The 19226-nt window shown below is 46.2% G+C and overlaps 1 protein-coding gene across 1 annotated transcript; it reads right to left on the bottom strand.

The window, feature by feature from the left end:
* On the bottom strand, positions 1-18749 carry MSL1 (MSL complex subunit 1). The gene is made up of 8 exons (XM_048517076.1): positions 17970-18749; positions 13896-14122; positions 11812-12188; positions 6380-6444; positions 4877-4944; positions 4288-4412; positions 4041-4113; positions 1-2980 (listed from the first exon to the last, which is right to left on the bottom strand). The coding sequence occupies exons 1-8, from the start codon at positions 18747-18749 to the stop codon at positions 2890-2892; spliced, it is 1806 nt and encodes a 601-aa protein (XP_048373033.1). The 3' UTR covers positions 1-2889.
* Positions 18750-19226: the final 477 nt, after the last annotated feature.

The following is a 19226-nucleotide window of genomic DNA, read 5'->3' as shown; positions in this document are numbered from 1 at the left end:
TTCATGTTTTTCATTTTATTGTAAAAAAAAGTGATTTGTTCCAATTTTGTTTAAACATACAAGCAGAATTTCTTTTAATACTCCCTGTTAACACTGTTAAACCTAAATGAACTGAAGCAAAAATTAAAAAGGCAAACATTAACAGCCACAAATTTGGTATTTACAAACTTTTTCTTTATAAGATATTTACAAGACAACTGATTTTACATATTTAAAATGGTATCAAAAAGGATGCATTTGCAGACAACCACGTGTCAAGGGCAGAAAAACAAAGGGGGGGGGGGAGGGAGTACAGATGGTGCCTTTAGAACTACAGTAAACTTGGTTAAAGAAAGGAACATTTTGTTTTAAGCCAAAACCCAGGTCTAATGTGCAAGGGTTTTTCACAGTGCTGTACCCATAGGGAGAAAAGACTATTCCTTCCCTCAGCTCCCAGCTAACTTCCACTGCAAACTCTTTGTACAACCCCCTTAACTACTGCACACCTACCCATCTTTTTCTGATGCAAGTGTTAGTATCTCATGGAATTCTTCATGAAAGCCAGCATATTAACTGGCAAAGAGGGAACATTTGCTTCTATTTTTCAGGAACCCAGGACTGTAGCACTTTCAATAGTCATATTTTGGACTATGTGGTAAATTTTCCTCCCCCCAAAACAAGATAAGAGATCCAAGATGTGTTCTTGAACACTCCTTAGCTTATTTGAGGGGACGAAGAAAGGAGGATCAAGCTCTGAAATCAATAATGCCTTCAAGAGACCTCCACCTAACGTTTATTTTATACATCCAGACTTTTTACAGCGGGGCGGGGGCAGAAGGATGCATGCTTACATGCTAAAAACCAAGAGACCCAAATACAGCCTTAATTAAAATCAAATTAAATAAAGCAGCAAGCGCTGTGCACAACCTCAACAACACAGGCTACTTGGCAAAGAGAGCCTAAGTCATACTTGTGACTCTTCTACAGTAGTCACCTTGCATGTGTTACCTTCTGTCATTAAAGTATCCGTTTGAATTTCTAGAGAACATAATGCCGAAGTGGAGCAGCAGCTATTGGAAATAAGTGGAAGCTGAGAGAGAACAACAATATTGATGGCTGACTGAACTTCCTCCTAAGTTTTTAGCATTTTTAACAGCAGATATTGTCCAACACTACATTCCTAAGACCAGAAAAGTGAGGTATCATACTTTTGCACTGAATGAAATGGAAAAGGAGAGGGTTAGTTTTGCTGCTCTTCTATAAATGCACACAGAGCTTCCACAGTTGTACAAATCAGACAGATGAGCATGTGGGAGTCCTATTCCACTAGTCCGTGATGGCAAACCTTTGGCACTCCAGATGTTATGGACTACAATTCCCATCAGCCCCTGTCAGCATGGCCAATTGGCCATGCTGGTAGGGGCTGATGGGAATCGTAGTCCATAACATCTGGAGTGCCAAAGGTTCGCCACCACTGCGTGACTAGCTATAAAAGTTTACCAGAATCATACTTTCAGAATTGCCAGCCAAGCTCCAAAGAAATCAAGGTTTACGGTGTGACACTCTAGCCTAATTCATTATTGTACACAAAAATGGGGGAGGGGGATCTGCTTTTTGCCAGTGGGAGTAACTTACTGTAGCTATGAGTGGCAATATAGTAACACCACTAACTCACTTCAACCTTCGTAAATGCATACAAAAATTGCCAATAGGTCACAGTGGACCATGTAGGGAAAGAAACAACTAGAAGCAACACAACCCTTTTCAAGTGGCATTCTGAGATTGAACCACTTCATCCTATTGCTCTCCTTCCTTGCAGCAGCCTCCTCTGGAGAAGGAAGAACATGGTGATTGCTAAGCAACCAAGTGGTTCCATCCAATACCAACACAAGCAGCAAAGCCTTTGACGCAGTAGGGGAGGCTGATTTTGGTGGTGTTGCTTGGTGTCCTTTCACAACGTGATACACCCACCTGAGGTGTCCAGGTGCCATGCCAGCAGATTTGACAGTGCTGCCACTCAACACTTCCTTTAAGAAACCAGCATGATGCACAGAGGTCCGAAAATAAAATCCCACAAATTTATCTTCTGCTTCCCTTGGCAGAAGGAAACAAAATTAAAGCCCTTACTGGCAAAACAAAATAAAACAATCTTAAGGAAAGGGGGTACTGGGATTGATGGAAACCAATTCCAAGAGAACCAACAGCACGTGACGTGATTGTCAAGGCTTTCCAATCTTCATTCTCTATGCCAGGACATCACATTTTAAATGCTCCCCCCTTTTTGTAAGAAGCAGAAGACAAGCACCAAATTAGTTATGCTGACTTAAAAAACTGGAAAAGTTACACCACCTCAGCAGCATGAGAAGAGCCAAATGAGGCACAATGAAATATACTGATCTAGACCTGGATCTTAAAAAAAAGAAGCAAGAGGGTGAAGACTTGTTTTGTGTTAGTCCAATGTAGCCCCCTCCCCAGTTTGCAAAGGCTTCAGTCTGTAAGCTATTTTTAAGCAAACATATTAGGATTTGTGTGCATATGCTTTCAGAGGTGGACTTCATACAATGAAAAAAGTTACTGACAGCCCTAAATAGAATGTGGTTAGCAATGCTAACCCAAAGGAACTCAACCACTGTATGGCCAATGCTGCCCCCCTTGCTCTCTGTTCCACCAACAAACCTCCAGGACCGTCTATCAAACAAAAGGATGCGGGGAAAGGAAAACAGTTGAACAGTTTTAATGGGTGGGAAGGTGAGAAAAACCATACGGAAGCATTAAAAAATGTCTATAGTGAACAAGAATGTAGATCGAGGGGAGAAAGATTGAGTTGACAGACACATATACAGTTCTTTGCCGTTTGCTGCAAACAGCACAGGCCAATCACCGAGGCAGAGATACCTCTAGAGGACATGCCTATTTTCTGCATGTCCGGTGAGGAGTCTGTTTCTTCTGCATCTCTAGCCGGCAACGGCTTCGCTCATCCAGCCATGGTAGTTCAAAGTTCCTGCCAGACAAAAAAAAAAGTAAGACTATGAGTGGGAAGTAAGTAAGACTCAGTGGGAAAGGGAGGAAAGAGTAAGTCATGATTCTAGTCCTCAATGAAAGGTTCAAGAGCAGGACCACATGCTCAGTGCAGAGCGCAACACAAAACATAGAATACTTGAATTGCCTGCAGCCCTGAATTCATAATCTAAAAGATTTTAAAGACTGCAGAGATGAATAATGACTGAAGCATTAGAAAGGCCACAGGAGAGATAAAAGCGTAACTGCAAAGAGCTGGGGAATCCCAGCACCATAATGGGGAGGGAGAAAAATGTCAAAACAAAAACAAATCTGTCCAAGCTTCCCACTGACTGGTAGAAGAATGGTAAAAGTAGTTCTCTGTGTAAGCACTGAATCGTGTCTGACCCATATGTTGACATCACATCATAGAAGACTATGTTTACGGAGTGGTTTGCCATTGTTTTCTCCGGTTGTCTACCCTTTACCCCCAACAAGCTGGGTACCCATTTTTCCAACCTCGGAAGAATGGAAGGCTGAGTCAGCCTTGAGCTGGCTACCTGAAACCCACTTCTGCTGGGCCTGAATTCAGGTTATGAGCAGAGGTTTTGACTGCAGCACTGCATCTTACCATTCTGTGTCTTGGAAGCAACTACAATATTCCTGCCTTTTATAGGTTTCACACAGCTTGTCCCCCTCAATCAGGACCGGTCTTGGATATATATCCCATTCTTCACCCTCCATCCAATCAACACAAGCCTGCTTTCTCCTTGACCTCATGTCATCTTCAGATTCCTTCACTTCCTCCCCCTTTCCTGCCTTGATGTATACTGTCCCAACCAATAGCAAGGCTGAGTTCCCAGGTGCCTTTTTCACTGCAAAGGGACAACTGATTTGCGTAGTCAATAATCATTGACTCCAACAACATCCTGTGTTTGTTTGGAAAGTTATCAACACAGAAGGAGCCTCATCTACCCTCTGAAGAGAGAACAAGACAAACACAGTTCAAGCTTCTTGCTTGTATACAGTACAACCTCCTTTAATATACTGGACGGAATACTTACTGTGGGGTTAATTTTGGTAGTGGACGGCCGAATGCTACAACAGGCAAGTAAGGGGTGATTAGCAAGCTTTCAACTAAGAGAGAGAGAACACACAGGAAAACATTACTGCTGCAGATGCAACACTTGCACACATATACTTAATAATTCATTTTGAAAATGCCTTTTTGTAGAACTATATTCTCCCAGCTTTGCCTGAGCTCTGACAGGCAAGGGAAGAACCTCCATCAATATACTTTAAGCTACTTACCATCATCTGACTCTGGGAAAAATGAGGTAACTTCAGGCTCAGATTCCTGAATTCCTTTCTTTTTATACATTCTCAGCTGAAGTCGCTGCAAAATTCTTTGTTCTCGGATACGCTGAATATCCCACCTTTTGCCATAGGCAAGGGAGAAGAGAAGAAAAAAGTGTTTAAAGAACTTGGCTGGAGGACAGGACATAAATGACATGGGCATGCGTGCAAGTTTATTAGTACCTTTGATTTGTCAAAAGGATACTGGCAGATTAGGTTGGCTGATGAGACATGGGCAAAGTCATCCTTTTCCACCCACCCAGGACTTGCGAGTTCGTAATATTGCCCTTTCAGCTGAAAAGTGCTATTACGACATTTCAGCCATAATGCAATTACTCACGATCACCCAATGAAATCAGTAGGCTGCAGCCTCCCACAATAGTTACTATGAAATTAAGGAATGCCTGAGAATGTTTTGACAGTCTTTTAAAAGGAAAAAGGTTGGACTAGCTTTCTGATAGTGCATTTGAAAGCTGTACACGTACAGAGGAAAATGGTTTGCCAAGTTTTGGCCTTCAGGCAACGGCCTTCCCCTTTCCCTCACCTTTTCCTCCTCTTCTCATCCAACTCCAGCTTTGCATGCCGTTTAGAGAAGACACTGTCGTCTAAGTTCTGTGAAAAGTTTTGCAAAAGTAAGCACATAGTTCACATGATCTTGACACTGCTTTTGGGGCACCTGATTCTCAATCACCTACTGAGAACCCCCTTGCCTTTCCTTCCAGGAGGAAGGCTTTTAAGCCAGCCTTGCCTACAGGGAAGCAACCGACTCTTTTTGGCTGGGTGTTGTCTCTCCTGTTTGGCATGGAAAGGAGGGGTAGGGGAGAGAACAGTTAAGCCGGGGTGTCCAACTCTGAAGCCCCAGATGCTCATTGGCCATCCTGCCAGAGGCTGATGGGAATCGTTGTCTATGAACACCTGGGGTGCCAGAGCTGGACACCCCTGAGTTAAGCAAATATGGTTTAGAATCCTCTAGAAGGACTCCCATTACTTCCTGCTGTAGAAGGAGGTGCTTCACCTGTGAAATTACTGCTTCTCAAACTATTATAGGTCCCTGCCAGATCTGAGAAAATCAGGAAGTATCAATTTTTAGGTTATTGTTTCTGGTTTTAGAAAGAAATATTTTTTGCCATCAAGTCACATCTGACTTATGACAATCCTGTACAGTTTTCAAGGCAAGATTCAGAGGTGGTTTGCCATTGCTTGCCTTGGTGCAGCAACCCCAGTATTCACTGGTGGCCTCCCATTCAAATATTGACCAGGGTCAGCCCTGCTTAGAAGATGAGATCTGATCAGATTGGGCTATCTAGGCCAGGGAGAAATTAAAGCCTGCCCTAAACCATACAGGTATGTACAAGGACCCCCCCTCCCCCAGTCAATCAGTCCTTAATAAACATTATGACAGGCAACCGGATCACAGACCCATCACTAGTGCTGCCTCACAAGGTAGGCTTACAAGACCTTTGATTCTTTGTAGACAGCAATAAAAAATGTAGATCACATCGCAACATTGCCAACTGTTGCCTGATGCCTTGGCAGCCGTGCCTCTTCATAGATCTCATTTTCTATAGGTTTGACTTGCAGGATTTACTCCTCTTTAAACCGACAATTTAAAAGCTGGACTGTCAGATTCAATGAGAGATTGTGGAACACCAAGAAGCCCACATACTTTCAGCTCGTATGGGATACTGACCCAGAGAAAACAAGCAAGCTGAGGCCATGCTCCGAGAACACATTTTCTTTCAAGAGGAACTGGATGTCCTCATCAGTGTCACACTAATGCAAGAAGAAACTGGCAGGTGACTGAAACTGAAACCTGTTAGCTACCAATCTGATTTAAAAATTCCATCCCTCATATGCCAAAGCTGAGATGGACAGTGTTTCTGGCAAACATTAAAAAAACAGCAACATGGCACGTCTAGTTGCTGTGGACAAGAATTATGTCCCACACAGCTCCTCCTTCCATAGTACCCACCATCCCTGCCCCCACTTCTCAGGGCTCTATTTATTTCTAGTCTCTTTCATTGTTGCTGTTTATTCTTTGACATACCTCCAAAAGCTCCGAAGGATTCAGGTCTCTTAAGGGCTCTACCACGTGGTCCCTCCATGATGGAACTGGGAACGGAGGAAGAGAAGAGCGTCAAAACCACCAATTTTGAAGGAATGTTTCTGCAGAGAAATAGATGCTAGACAACATACAGTCAACCTCAATGCCTCAAAGTTAAACCAATTTTTTTATATTCTAGGGCATCATTAAATGTGCATTATCCTTTTCTGTTTTCAAAGGTCTATATTCACAGTGTTGAACAACAGTCTTGGATCTGTTCAGACAAAGAACTGGTAGGTGGGAACTTAAGTGATTAGTTAACATACAGCAAATATGCCAAGTAGTCTAACTGATGGACAACACATTTAAAACACATGATTTGTCTTTATTTACCATCTTCTGGAAGCAAATAATCCCAAATTGAGTTGAATTGCTTTCACACTAGTAAGTATGCTTCAGTGTCAGAATCCAACAATCCTGTTGCTCCCTTCTATGCCCCAAGTTCCAAAGGAGGGGCGAGACCCAATCAGCTTTTCTGCTGGGGAAAAAGGCCCCTTTGCCATGGGGGCCATGATGCCTGCATGTCGAAAAGCCAGGTGGCCTAACCCAAAGCTTTCCTCAAATATCAACCTGATATACACAGCAGAAATCTTCATTTTAAGAACCACCACTAACTAAAAGGAGATGTGAAGGGTAGCGGTAGTTCAGCCATGTAAACAGTCCATAAATATAAGTGGACTATAAAAACCCACTGGTGTTAGTCTCATGTGGAACATTATGACCGGAAAGAACAAGGCAGTGAATTCCTTTCCAAATAACAAAGGTGTCCCTGCTTAGTATCCAAAGGTGGCTTTTACTTACCATGAAAGATCAAGCGATGGACCGTTTGAAAGACTAAGGAGGCCCTCTGGGGCATTTTCTCAAAACCAAACCTTCCACTAGTATCCCTCTCCCAATTTCTCCCAAACCAGATTAGCTCCCATATTTGAGTTTAGAATTAACCCAAATTCTGCTTGAAGAGGAGCGAGGAACTTATAAACCTCGAGGTATGTTTTCACTGCCACAGGATGTCATGACCTGCCACCCAGCACAGATGGACAGTTACACGAGATCACAGACCGCAATCATTATCAGCCATGATAACAAACAGAAGTAGCACGGGGCTGTGGTTAGAAAATTGGATCAGGACAGGCTGGGTTGAAATCTCTACTCAGACATGGAACCCACAACATGACCTGGAGCTAGTCATTCTCTCTCAGCCAGACCTACTTCACAGGATGGTTGTTTTGAAGCTAAAATGGAGAGAACTGTGAGCAGCTAGAACAAAAGGCAGAATAAAAACATAACAGAATAAAGCCTTCCTGTTCACAGACAATATATCTCAGAGTTTCAAATCTAATACAGATCAGCAAGGAATCACTATTTTCATAAGGTTGCCCTTCTGAGGTTCCCAGTTGGCCAGTGATGGAGACCAGGTGCTAGGCTAGATGGGCATTCTGGTTGATATGGCAAAAAAATTCCTTCAGATTACAGCAATGTGTCTTATTGAAAACCGGACCCCATAAGCAGCACAGTCTTCTCTAAATCCATTCCTTTCCAAGAACAATTCGGCAAGAACAGGTCCAAGACTGCTCTTGTTTATTCTATTGTGAAAATGCTGCCTTGATGTTAAAGAGAAGAATAGTGAAAGAGGAAGAGGTTTCAGAAACCTGCTGTGCAAAGGAAAAGAAAATCTTTCTCAACCTTCAGAAGGCAATTGCTTCACAGCTTTTCGCGGAAGTATGCCTTGCTTGCCATGTCCTTAAAGAAAAACAGAGTTGTAAGAGGGCTCGTTTCAGCAGAGGCATGCAGTGGCAGAACAGGGGAGTTAATCTCAGAGATTTGGCTTCATACAAGACATTTGAATACTTGCATGCTGTCGATTATTTGGGGTAGGGGAGATTGAGAATCATTATAGCTGAATTCTAACACCTTGAGGAACAGCCCCAATCCAACACCCCTGATAGGAATAGCAGAATGTGGGGGATCCCCACCTAAAGTGGGAAAGAGGGAGAAAGTCTGTTTCCTCTAATGGAAAAAATCCTGCCCCAAGAAGACACGCCCAAGGGCAGAATGAATAGCTTGTCTGAAAATATGGGGGGGGGGGGGGAGAGAGAGAGAGAGAGAGAGAGAGAGAGAGAGAGAGAGAGAGAGAGAGAGAGAAAGGAAAGATAAAGAAAACAAAGTGTTTCTTCCAGGTCTTTTGCTTGAATAATATTTGTACAAAGACTCGCTTCCAGGACTCCAGCCCAAAAGGTTTAGAAGGAATGAATGATTTTTCCACAGTCACAAGGGCAGCAAAGAAAAATGATGCCACAGTCAAGGAGACAGAAAATCTGCACCCCATTCAGAGTAGTCAGGCCTGTTCCCTCCCTCTCCCTCAAAGGGCCTTTAGGAAAACTGCAGTTTGAACAAAAAGACAACTGTGGGAGGGGATGTCATTGGCCCCCTCTCTAATTCCTCCAAGGCATGAGTGTTCCTAAGAAACAGAAGACAGCTTGCCTTTAGCAATTGTTATTGCTTTCTGTGCTTAAAAAAATGCCAAAAGTACCGAAAAAGGTATTTCAAGGTGCTAAAAAGCAATCAGGAGAATGTACTGCAATAGTTAAAGCCTACTAGGAAAATATTCATGCCTGAGAACCAAAGGTCGTTGCCATCCACTTCCCAATGCAGTGGGACGGAAGTGCAGGAATTGGGGGTGAAGATCACCCTCTGGAAATGGAGACACTTTTCTGGAGAAAGGATTCCACTCACAGAGAGTCAGTGCGATTGTTGTAGTTACAGTGTCAGACTAGGATCTGAGAGACCAAGGTTTGAATCCCTATCGCCACAGCAGCTTTCTGGTGACATGGGCCAGTCACACACACAAGGAATCTATCTCACAGGGTTATTGTGAAGATAAAATAGAGGGAAGCAGACTGATGTAAGAAGAAGAAGAAGAGGAGTTTGGATTTATATCCCCCCTTTCTCTCCTGCAGGAGACTCAAAGGGGCTTACAATCTCCTTGCCCTTCCCCCCTCACAACAAACACCCTGTGAGGTAGGTGGGGCTGAGAGAGCTCCGAGAAGCTGTGACTAGCCCAAGGTCACCCAGCTGGCGTGTGTTGGAGTGTAGAGGCTAATCTGAATTCCCCAGATAAGCCTCCACAGCTCAAGCGGCAGAGCTGGGAATCAAACCCGGTTCCTCCAAATTAGATACATGAGTTCTTAACCTCCTACGCCACTGCTGCTCCTAAGATGCTTTAGGAACAAAGGTGAGATATAAATGAAGGAAATAAAAAATGGCAGTTCATCCACTGACCCTCCTTAACAGTCTCCATGATATGAAACACAGAAATTTGCCAACAAGAGATTACTAGAAGCTCAACTGACAATATTTTAAGTTATATGTTCTATAGATATTAACTAGCTTGACTGATGGGGCTTCCCTCAAGGGAATCTTGCAAGTGGAATTCTGCTAGGTTAGTGACTTTTTAAAAAATCTGCCATACTTTGTAAGACAGGAATCTCTGCAGGTCTCTTAACACTGCATTAGTTCCCCCCCACTCCTTTTAAAAAAACTCTCCCCGTCCTCAGAATGTTTGCCCTATGATCGTCTCAGCAATCTGTTCCTCTGTATTATTTAGACAAGGTGGAAGACTTCACAAACCAGTCATGTGAGTTTCATACCTGTATGCAAGTCAGTATTTAGTGCACATTTTGTATTAGGAGATGGAGTGCCACATTTGGCATACCTTGAGAGAGAACCTGAGTTTTATCACTGCAGTCTCTAGTAGTTTGCTTCTTTTCCAGGTATAGAATTCTGAATGGGCTATGGCAGGATCTGACATCTGCGGTCTTTGCTAATGGCAGACCTAAAGGTTTGCGCATGGCTTCCAATCATATAGTTGTACACACACCCCACTGTCCTCCATGTGCCCATTTCTTTTCCACCAAAAGCACTCTTTATTAAAAAACAAAAACCTTAAAATTGGGAACACTGAGCAAGCAAATTACAACACAAAAAGTAAAGTATGAAAGTACTATGCTGCACCACACTTTAAAATACATTAGGGAAGAAATGGCACATACCATCTATCATGAGCATGCTGTTCCAATGAACCTGGGTGATCCATCCTAAAGCTCCTTCATTTTTTTAAAACTCTGTTTTTCTTCAATTCAAAAAGCAGGGCAAGTCCATGGAACCAGCCTGGTCTTTGTGTGCTTGTTGTAGCACTTTTCCTAGCCTAGTGATACTCAAGCTTCTTAGGCCAACGACCTGCTTTCCATCCCAATATGTATTACAGTCTCACTTTTAATCTTGAATCATATGCCTTGCAGAGTCAGCATGATGACATGGTTACAAATGCAGAGTGGAATCTGAGAGATCCAGGTTCGAATCCTCACTCTGTCACAGAAGCTTGCTAAATGATTAGGGGCCATTCACTATCTCAACCTAGTCCACTTCTCAAAATGGTTGGTGTGAGGATAAAATGGTGATGGTTGTGAGCAGCTTTATGGTTTCTACTGGGTGGGAAACCAAGGGGGGGAGGGGCGGAGAAGTAGTGTATAAACATCTGAATGTGTAAATGGCACATAACCATCTAAATAAACAACCTAATATCCTTTGGGTGCTCCCCGTTTTACCCGCTCCCTTCCCTTTTATTTAAAGAGATTGCAATGCCAGTGTGATCCCATCTGAAGTGAGAACACAACCCCATTTGGGGTCATAACAATGCAAGCCGGTTTCAAAAACTAAACAGCCTCTTCTGTTGTAAAAGCTGCAGCCAGGCAGACTCTTGCAAAAGCTTTCACAGTCTACTCAAGTTTCTTAATCATAAACACAGCTAAGTGAGTCACAGGCCAGCTGTTGCCCAGGATAAAGATGGGGAAAGAAACAGACCTGAAATTATTACTTTTGTAACACTTTGGCAATACCAGACCTCTCGCTCACTTTGACAGGTCACACCTCTCAGCGTGCAACTGTTTTGAGAATGTCACTTACCTAGTGTTTATCAGCTGCCAAAGTGGCTGGCACACTAGTCGCAATTCCACTCAGCCCACCCCTCATTATGAGATATCAGAAAGGGGGAACAGATGGCTGGTAAAAAATGGATGGTTACAGAAGACACCATGAGCACCGTAAGCCACCAAAGATCTCTGGACAAGACGGCTGATCTTCTTCACACACTTCCCACACCTGGTCTAGACCATTTGTGGAATTTCAAATGTGTTTCGTACTCCAGGCCAGAGGTCGGGACCTCCACCAGCATCACTCAGAAATGGAAATGTCGCCCCCCTGTTTGTCTTCGTGTTTGAAAAACTGCTAAGCAGACCCCTCCCCACAACAAGCATGTTCTATGCCCTCTCCAACCCACATCAGGACAACCACCACAAAGGCATGAGCAAGTTTCTTACTTGCTACAGTCTCCTCCTTCTTGGGAGAAGGTTCTCGCAATGGGGAAGGAGGCGGCTGGTGCCATCGGCACAAGTACATTTCAGTGGTGGAAAGGTATGGCAAGTCTTCTGTTTCGCTGCATGAGCTCTTGTCCTTTGTATGGCTCCCAGCTCCTTTCAGAGGGGCCAAGGATTTCAGCAAAGTGTCTCCCAAAGAGCGGACTTTCTCTGGAGTCTCCTGACTTCGTAGTTCACGCCTAGTAACTGATTCAGTCAAAGAACTGCCAGGTTCTTCTTTCAATGGAGAAGACTTTGGTGATTTACACTTGACTTTTGAGAATTCAGCCACCAACTTTTTGAGTGGAGTTTTCCTCTCCGCGCTTCCAAATGCAGATTTTCTGCAAAAAAGAAAAGAGGATGCAGAATTATAGCAGCGTGTATAACAGAAGGTGGAAGCAAGAATCACCAGCTCCTATTAGCAGGTGTCTTAGAAATCAGAAGCAGAATTCGACAATTTACACACAACTTACGGTATTTAACTCACTGGCCTTAAAACTTCCAGTTAGGTCCATCTCAGAACAAGTTCAAGACGGCTATCGGAGCACAAAACCTCGCTATCCAAGACATTAATCTGTAAAGCGCTATCCTCACAACTCCTTCCAAGTTAAAGATGTGACAGCATTATATCATTATGCCTCTTGTGAAGGTTTCTGGTTCAAACTAACTAGCACTGGCGAAATGCTTACATAGCTTTAAAAGGGATTAAACCGATTCATGGAGAATAGATCCATCAATTTCTATGAGCCAGGATGACAAAACAGAATCTCCATGTTCAGAAGCAGTAAACTTTTGAATACCAATGCAACAACAGGAGAAAAATTTAGCTTCCACAGATGAAATAGGATGCTGGATTATATGGACCACCGGGCTGATCCAGTAGGGCTGCTCTTATGTTCTTAGGTTTTTCTCAAACTATAATTTCTCAGAGCAACAACTTAAAAGCTGGTGACCTGTATCGCCTATGATTGTGAGCAAGGAAATTCCCAATCCAGTCTTCCCTCAGACATGAATTGCTTAGACAGTTAGCTCCACTGACCCATCTCTACAGGTCTATTGCCAAGATTACTGAGAAAGTGAGGTACTTCTGAACACTGAGATGCTAGTTGTTACCAGTGCATCTAGCCAGGCGCTACCTACCCTGACGGGTCTCTACTTTCCACAGTCTTTAACAGACTTCCTTCCCAGTCTGGATATTCAATGTGAAACAAAGAACCTTCAGCAAAAACAAAATAAAATAACAAAGCATCTGCGATTCCTAAATTGAACACCAGCAAGACGAAAAACACTGCAAGTTAATATGCAAATATATTTGGGGAACACAGAGGATCATTTAGAGTCGGGGTCCACAATGTGGCACTGTGGCTCCTGATGACACCTTTTTGGGCACCCATCATGTTTTAGGAAGTGGGTGGGGATAGGTAGGGCTTTTGCCCAGAGAGGTTTTTGAATGATTGCTGGAGATTTCATGGCCTATGCAGGTTTTTCAAAATGTTGCTTTAGTAGCATCAGCTCCCACAGCACAAAAATCTTCTGTGTGACCTAAGTAAAGCTGTGGCAATTATTGTGAATGGCCCCACCTCCTATGACATCCATTTTGTGGCGGTGGCCACCAAGCTTTTTCAGACTTTGAAAAGCATCCGCAGGCTTAAAAAGGCTGCAGACTGCTGCTTTAGGGAGAAATTGTTCCTGTGTTTGTCCGCCTAATAGATAATGGAAACTGAAATCATCTGCACTACATACTATTAAAGGTTTGTAACCAGGTTTAGCTATTGTAGCTTCCTCCAAAAAACCCTGGAAATTGATTCCTGCCTCCCCCTGGATGGCAAAGCTTCTTTATCAGAAAGACCCACTGCTTATAAAGAACTAGAATTGCTGACATTCGATGGGTGGGAATCCTAGCAAAGCAGGTTCAAAACCTGCTTCAATTTTCTACATAGAAAACAAGGTGCGGGGTGGTGCAGAAAAGCACTTCAAGGTATAGCTCTCTGTCAGTTGATTAAGACACATGCATGCTATCAAACCAGGAAAATTAACTGTGGCTTTACCGTTTGTGACCCTTTCCATTTCTTCCATATGGGAAGTGTTTCAAAGACAACGGCTTGGGTGTCTCCAGGAGTTCTTGGGGTGGGCAATCAGTAGGCAACTTCTCTGGTGCCTCAGGCTCCACCTTCTCTTCAGTTTCATAGCCTTGAAATATTTTGTGTTTTTCACGCTCGCTGTCCTTCTTCACCAGCTGCATCCTCCTTTCCATGCGCTCAATTCGAGCGAGGAGCTGCAAAGGCAACAGCGCAGTGTAGATGTTAAAGGCTGTAGTCTGCCACTTGAACAAAAATCCCTCAGTTAATGAAAACTCCATCTGCTGCTGCATTTGAGGGAAAGGAACCAGATGATACAGGTCCACCAGATGATACATGCATAGTTCTACCAGTGCATGTGACTGATTTTGGAATACTTACCAGTGAGCAGTCATCTCTGCATATGTGATGAAGCCACACATCTTGACGGGCACATCTGGACACGCTTATTCCCCAAAATGTTCCTACCCAACTAAGTCATCTACTTCATCCTCAATTAGATAGCTGTCTAATATGTACCCATACACCTGAACTGCCAACATTACTATAGTAGCAAGCTCTGTATTTGCCAGGATGCATCTGATAACCACAAAAAAGCCTATTTCCACCATATGAAGGAACTCTATGGCAGTTTTTTCACTGCCTGGATAATCAGTGAGGATTTACAAGAAGCTGTGAAAAAACGCTCTCAGAAGATAACTCTGGATAATACTCTTCCCCCATATCACTGAATGTGATTTGCCTTATGAGGAAGGAGTGGAACAGGTGGTCCAGCAAATAAGATGAACAGTACAGGAGTAAGCCAGAATAACCCCACACCCGATCTATATATCCCATCTTGAATGGTATGCATATGGTAGGATATTGTAGTCTCTGGCACTCCATCGTTTCAAAGCCATGTGGAACATGCTCCCTCCAGTACACCTCTGTCTCTTACAACCATTGATATATAGTGGCAAGAATACTGAGTATATAGGTGCAAGTTTACAAGTGCAAACACACTTTAAAATCAGTAATTTTTAAAAAATGTTTACTACTTCTTCCCAGCTCACATTCATCCAACAGCACTGGGAACAAGTCCTGTCCCCATGGTGCTCAAGTGACATCCTCTGAGGAAATCCCAAAGGGTTGCAATCAACACTTCTATATCTATGGCTCAAGCTCTGCATCCATCAGGGATGAACAACTACATAAACGAACAGGGAGAAAATAAAGAGCCAGTAATGGCAGTGGTTTGAATACTTGGGAGTCCAGGCCTTCAATTCAACATGAAATCTCTGATAATAACCATTCCTCCCTCCCCCACCTCAAATGCATCTTCCAATCTGTAAAATGAGAGGGCTATCGTAGCTCTGCTATGGAAACTACCTCTGAGCCTTCTGTTTAACCTACACTAGCCACCTATTCAGGCTTCTCCCTTTGGCTCCTTTCCTGTACACAAATGACCATGAACACCCCCCACCCCCCGCAGCACCTGACACACTGCAACCAGTAAATAAATATTTAATAGTGAAAGGAGATTGTGTGAGAATGACTAAAGGTTGCACAGCACTTTGAACTGAAATGTTCTTTAAAAAAAAATAAACAAGGTGACATCAAAAACCTGGAAAACGTCAACACTTTACAGTGCTCTGCTTGTGCATATTCCAGAACCCCTCTGCTTTCAAGCAAGTCTTGCCAAGCTGTTTTTGAAGAATTTTTTTTAAATCTGCAAAGCCTCCATCTTAGATGCCAACACTGCACAGAGCATAGAAGAAACGGAGAGGATCACTGAATGGTGAAGCCTGAGGTGGGCTTTAGTGTAACTGAAACCAAAATACTGTCAAGCTCAAAGGATTTTGGCACCTCAGGAAAGGGGGGTGGGGAGGAGAAGCACATGGAGAGGGAGAACTTGGTAAATCTGCAGTCAGCAGATGCAAGGATAACTGATCCAACCGTTCTAGTATCAGCCTGACTCACATGCTCTGCTGTTTGTGTTCTCCGTGCATGGGTGGATTTTTGTTCTGCTGTTTTTTAAAGGGGGGAAAAGTCCGGGGTGGGTGGGTGGGTGGGGGTGGTTGCAAAATGCTCCACCTGCCATCATCACACCCTTTGACTGCAAACCAGCAGCTGCGGAACCTCCATGTTGGTTAACTTTACATCAGGCTGGCGGGGAAATGGATTTGTGTCACATCCCATCTTTCTACTACAGCCGTAAAACATTAATCTGCTGCTACTTCCTGCAACCAGCAACTAATTCTAGCACCCTCTCCTCACTACCCCACAAATGCAACACCCGATCATCCTGAAAATCAGGGGTGAGGGGGGAAAAAAAGAAGTCCTTTCCTTGACAACAACGGGTGCAGCAGCTGCAGAACTGGAAAAAAGAGGCTATTTTTAGGCTGCAGACGTGCCATGCATAGAGGCCAGGATGACAGGGCCTTTGTGAATTTGGGGAAGGGGGAGCACAGTACACCAAGACAGCTATTTCTGGGGCAAAGGCTTAGAAACAGACATTCTTCACCCAAAAGCCTTCTCTGCTGATAGGGGTCACTTTAAAAAAACATGAACAACAAACCAACCTTCATCGGCAGTTGATCCAAAGGGCCTTCCCCCACCCCCAACCTTCTTCCTGCACCCCATTCAACTCTTCAGCAGACAGACTGAGGGAGATACAAAGCAGTTTCTGCCCTTCTGCCCATGATGAACATGATATAGATGCAACCTCTCTCTATGAAGGAGAGAACTCTGTGTTAGAACAGCCCTCCAGCTGCAAAAGACAGGGGCTCTGTTCTGCCAAAAAGTGAGGCAGTCAGGCTGGGGAGTGCACAGTGCCTAAGTGGAGAGGAATGTGGCACACAATGCCATCCCTATAATAAAAAGGGGACTGATGCTCCCCTGAAGGGGAGATTCTCTGGAGAAGGGACAGTAACTAAACCTGCAATTTTGCTTTAAAAAACACATGCCCTTTGGTGCACAGTACAAGCTTCAAAAGATGATGCTCAGTCTCTACTCCAATATGGTAGTTGCGGCCGCCACCTAAGGCCCCTTTAAATTAACCCCCACTTTAAATTAACCCCTGCTATTAACAGGTCTGCCACTTTAAGTTAACCTTGCTGTTCCACTTAACTTTTCCAGCCCCACCATCAGCTGCTGATTAACTCCTTGGTGACTGCAACCCCTCCCAACCATTGTTTGCCTGAGCTGTTCTCCACCCAAGCTACTAAGCAGGGTTCCCAGCTTAGCCCCTGGGTTATTAACCCCTTCCTAGATACCTGTTAACCGAAGAAGTGGTGCAAAAAACTTTATAGCCCGCTATAGACCTTGAATATTAAATCTGAAACTATCTGAGAGGTTAAACCTCCCTACTACAGTTCTGCCATTTTGTTTTATCAGCACCCAATTTAGGATTTTATTAATTATTCACACGATGGCCACCTTCACCTTCCATCCATAAGTGAAACAGCTATTTTTATGACATATTACCCATTTGAGCCCTGGTTAACCAACCCGCCCCGCCTATTAACCTTTGACATGTCAGTGCCCATGACAACATCGAGGGCCCACCAGAATAGTGGAATCAGCTGCAGGATGCTTATTTACAATCTGCAGCCCTAACAGTTGCAACCCTTCTAACCTCCTCCCCACCTCCCACCCCGAATTCAACAGGCTGAAAGGGTAACTCCTCTTAAGTGTGCTGCAAGTCCCCTCCAAGGACACAGGTCAGCTTGGTCCTGACTCGCACTCCCCGCCTCATGCACAGGCCCTCCTAACCCTTGCTCAGGCCAGACTCGAGAATCACTCTCCTCCCTGCTTCTGCCACAGGCGTCTGAGATTCACCTTGCCCCATTGCTGCTTCCAGCCCCCTCCCACTGACACCCCCCCCTTCTTTAACCCCCATCTCTCCCTGCGCGAATTCCCATCGATCCCGCCCACCGCTAACCCTTCGCACCCCCGGTTTGCATACCAAGCGTTAACCCTTCGAGCCCCGGCGCGCACCGTTAACCCTAGCAGCGCCGGCCACCCCCCACGTGCTCCCTGCATTCACACGTGCCACCAACTCACCGTGTCCCGCTCGGCCTTGAGCTCCTCGATCTCCTTCTCCTTGGCCTGGAGTTGCTGCTGCTGCTGCTCGATCAGGTCCAGTTGGAGCAGCAGGATCTGCTTGAGGCAGGCCGCCTGGCTGGAGGCGCCCCCGCCGGCCCCCATGGGGCTCTTACGAAGGCTGCTGCCCCCGCCGCCGCTCCCTGCGCTGCCGCTGCTGCTCCCGCCGCTCTTCCACTTGCCGCCGAGATCCGAGGAGGCCGGAGAGCCACCCGCCGCAGTCCCCGGGGGAGGCTGGCCGGGGTCGGCCGTGGCTGAGGCTGGCGACGGCAGCGGAGAGGGCGGAGAATGAGCCGCGGGGGTTCTTCCGGGCCCGGAGTGGGGGCCGCCGCCGCCGCCGCCACGTTTGCCGTCCTTGGCGGCGGCGGCGTGTCCGGGCAGCACCGCCTGGCACTTGGAGGGGCGGGAGCTGCCGGCCGCATCGCCCACGCCCGCCTGCCGCGTACTTCCCACCGGGCACGGCGAGGGCACCAGGCCGCCCCAGCAGCCGACACCGCCGCCCTCTTGCTGCTGCAGCGGGCCCGGCGCTGCCGCGGGCACCACCGCCCGGCCCTTGGCGCCCACAGCGGCCGGCGCGGGCACCGGGATCGCGTTCTGCGGAGGGGGAGGCGGCGGCGGCGGCTCCTCCTCTTCCTCCGGGCCCGGCTCCAGCAAGCCCGGCCCCGCCGTCGTGGTGGTGGTGGTGGCGGCGGCAGTGGTGGTGGCGGCGGCCGCCGTGGCTTTGTAGACGGTGGATCGCATGGCGAGGAGGCTGCTGCGGCAGCGGCTCAGGCACCGGGCTCCGCGCTGCTGCTGCGGCGGGTCGTGGCGGCGCCTCCTCCTCCTCCTGCTGCTGCGCTCCCCGCCTGGGCCGGATCCCACACCCGGAGCCCTCGCGGGGCGCCGCCGCCGCTGTCCTCTGCCCCGCCAAGCCCCATCGCCCCCGGCCTCCGGGACCCGCTCACCGACCGTCTCCCCCGGCGCACCCTCCGGCGGCGGCGGCACCGAGCATCCCTGGCCGCCCGCCGGCTGCTCCCTCCACCACGCTCGAAGGGGAGGGGGAGAGGGCAGCGAAGGGGGGGCCACCCCCGCGGCCGCTGCGGGAGCAGGAAAACCCCACGCCGGGAGGGGGCCTTGGGCAATAAAAATGTTTGGAGGCGCCCCCAGGAACCGAGCCTAAAGCCCACCCCTGTTCTCTCGGCCCGCAGAAACCACCTCCCAGCAATGCAAAACAACAGG

Source organism: Sphaerodactylus townsendi, linkage group LG15 (assembly GCF_021028975.2).
Source record: "Sphaerodactylus townsendi isolate TG3544 linkage group LG15, MPM_Stown_v2.3, whole genome shotgun sequence".
Classification (NCBI taxonomy): Eukaryota; Metazoa; Chordata; class Lepidosauria; order Squamata; family Sphaerodactylidae; genus Sphaerodactylus; species Sphaerodactylus townsendi.
The sequence above is the reverse complement of the archived record's forward strand: the minus strand, read 5'-3'. Positions and strand labels throughout refer to the sequence as shown.

Coding starts and splice junctions, on each gene's coding strand:
- MSL1 (XM_048517076.1), bottom strand. CDS start 18,749: ATGCGATCCACCGTCTACAAAGCCACGGCGGCCGCCGCCACCACCACT. Junction 12,189..13,895: donor AATGGAAAGGGTCACAAACG/GTAAAGCCACAG, acceptor TCTTTTTTGCAG/AAAATCTGCATTTGGAAGCG. Junction 4,945..6,379: donor ATCCTTCGGAGCTTTTGGAG/GTATGTCAAAGA, acceptor AACTTTTCACAG/AACTTAGACGACAGTGTCTT.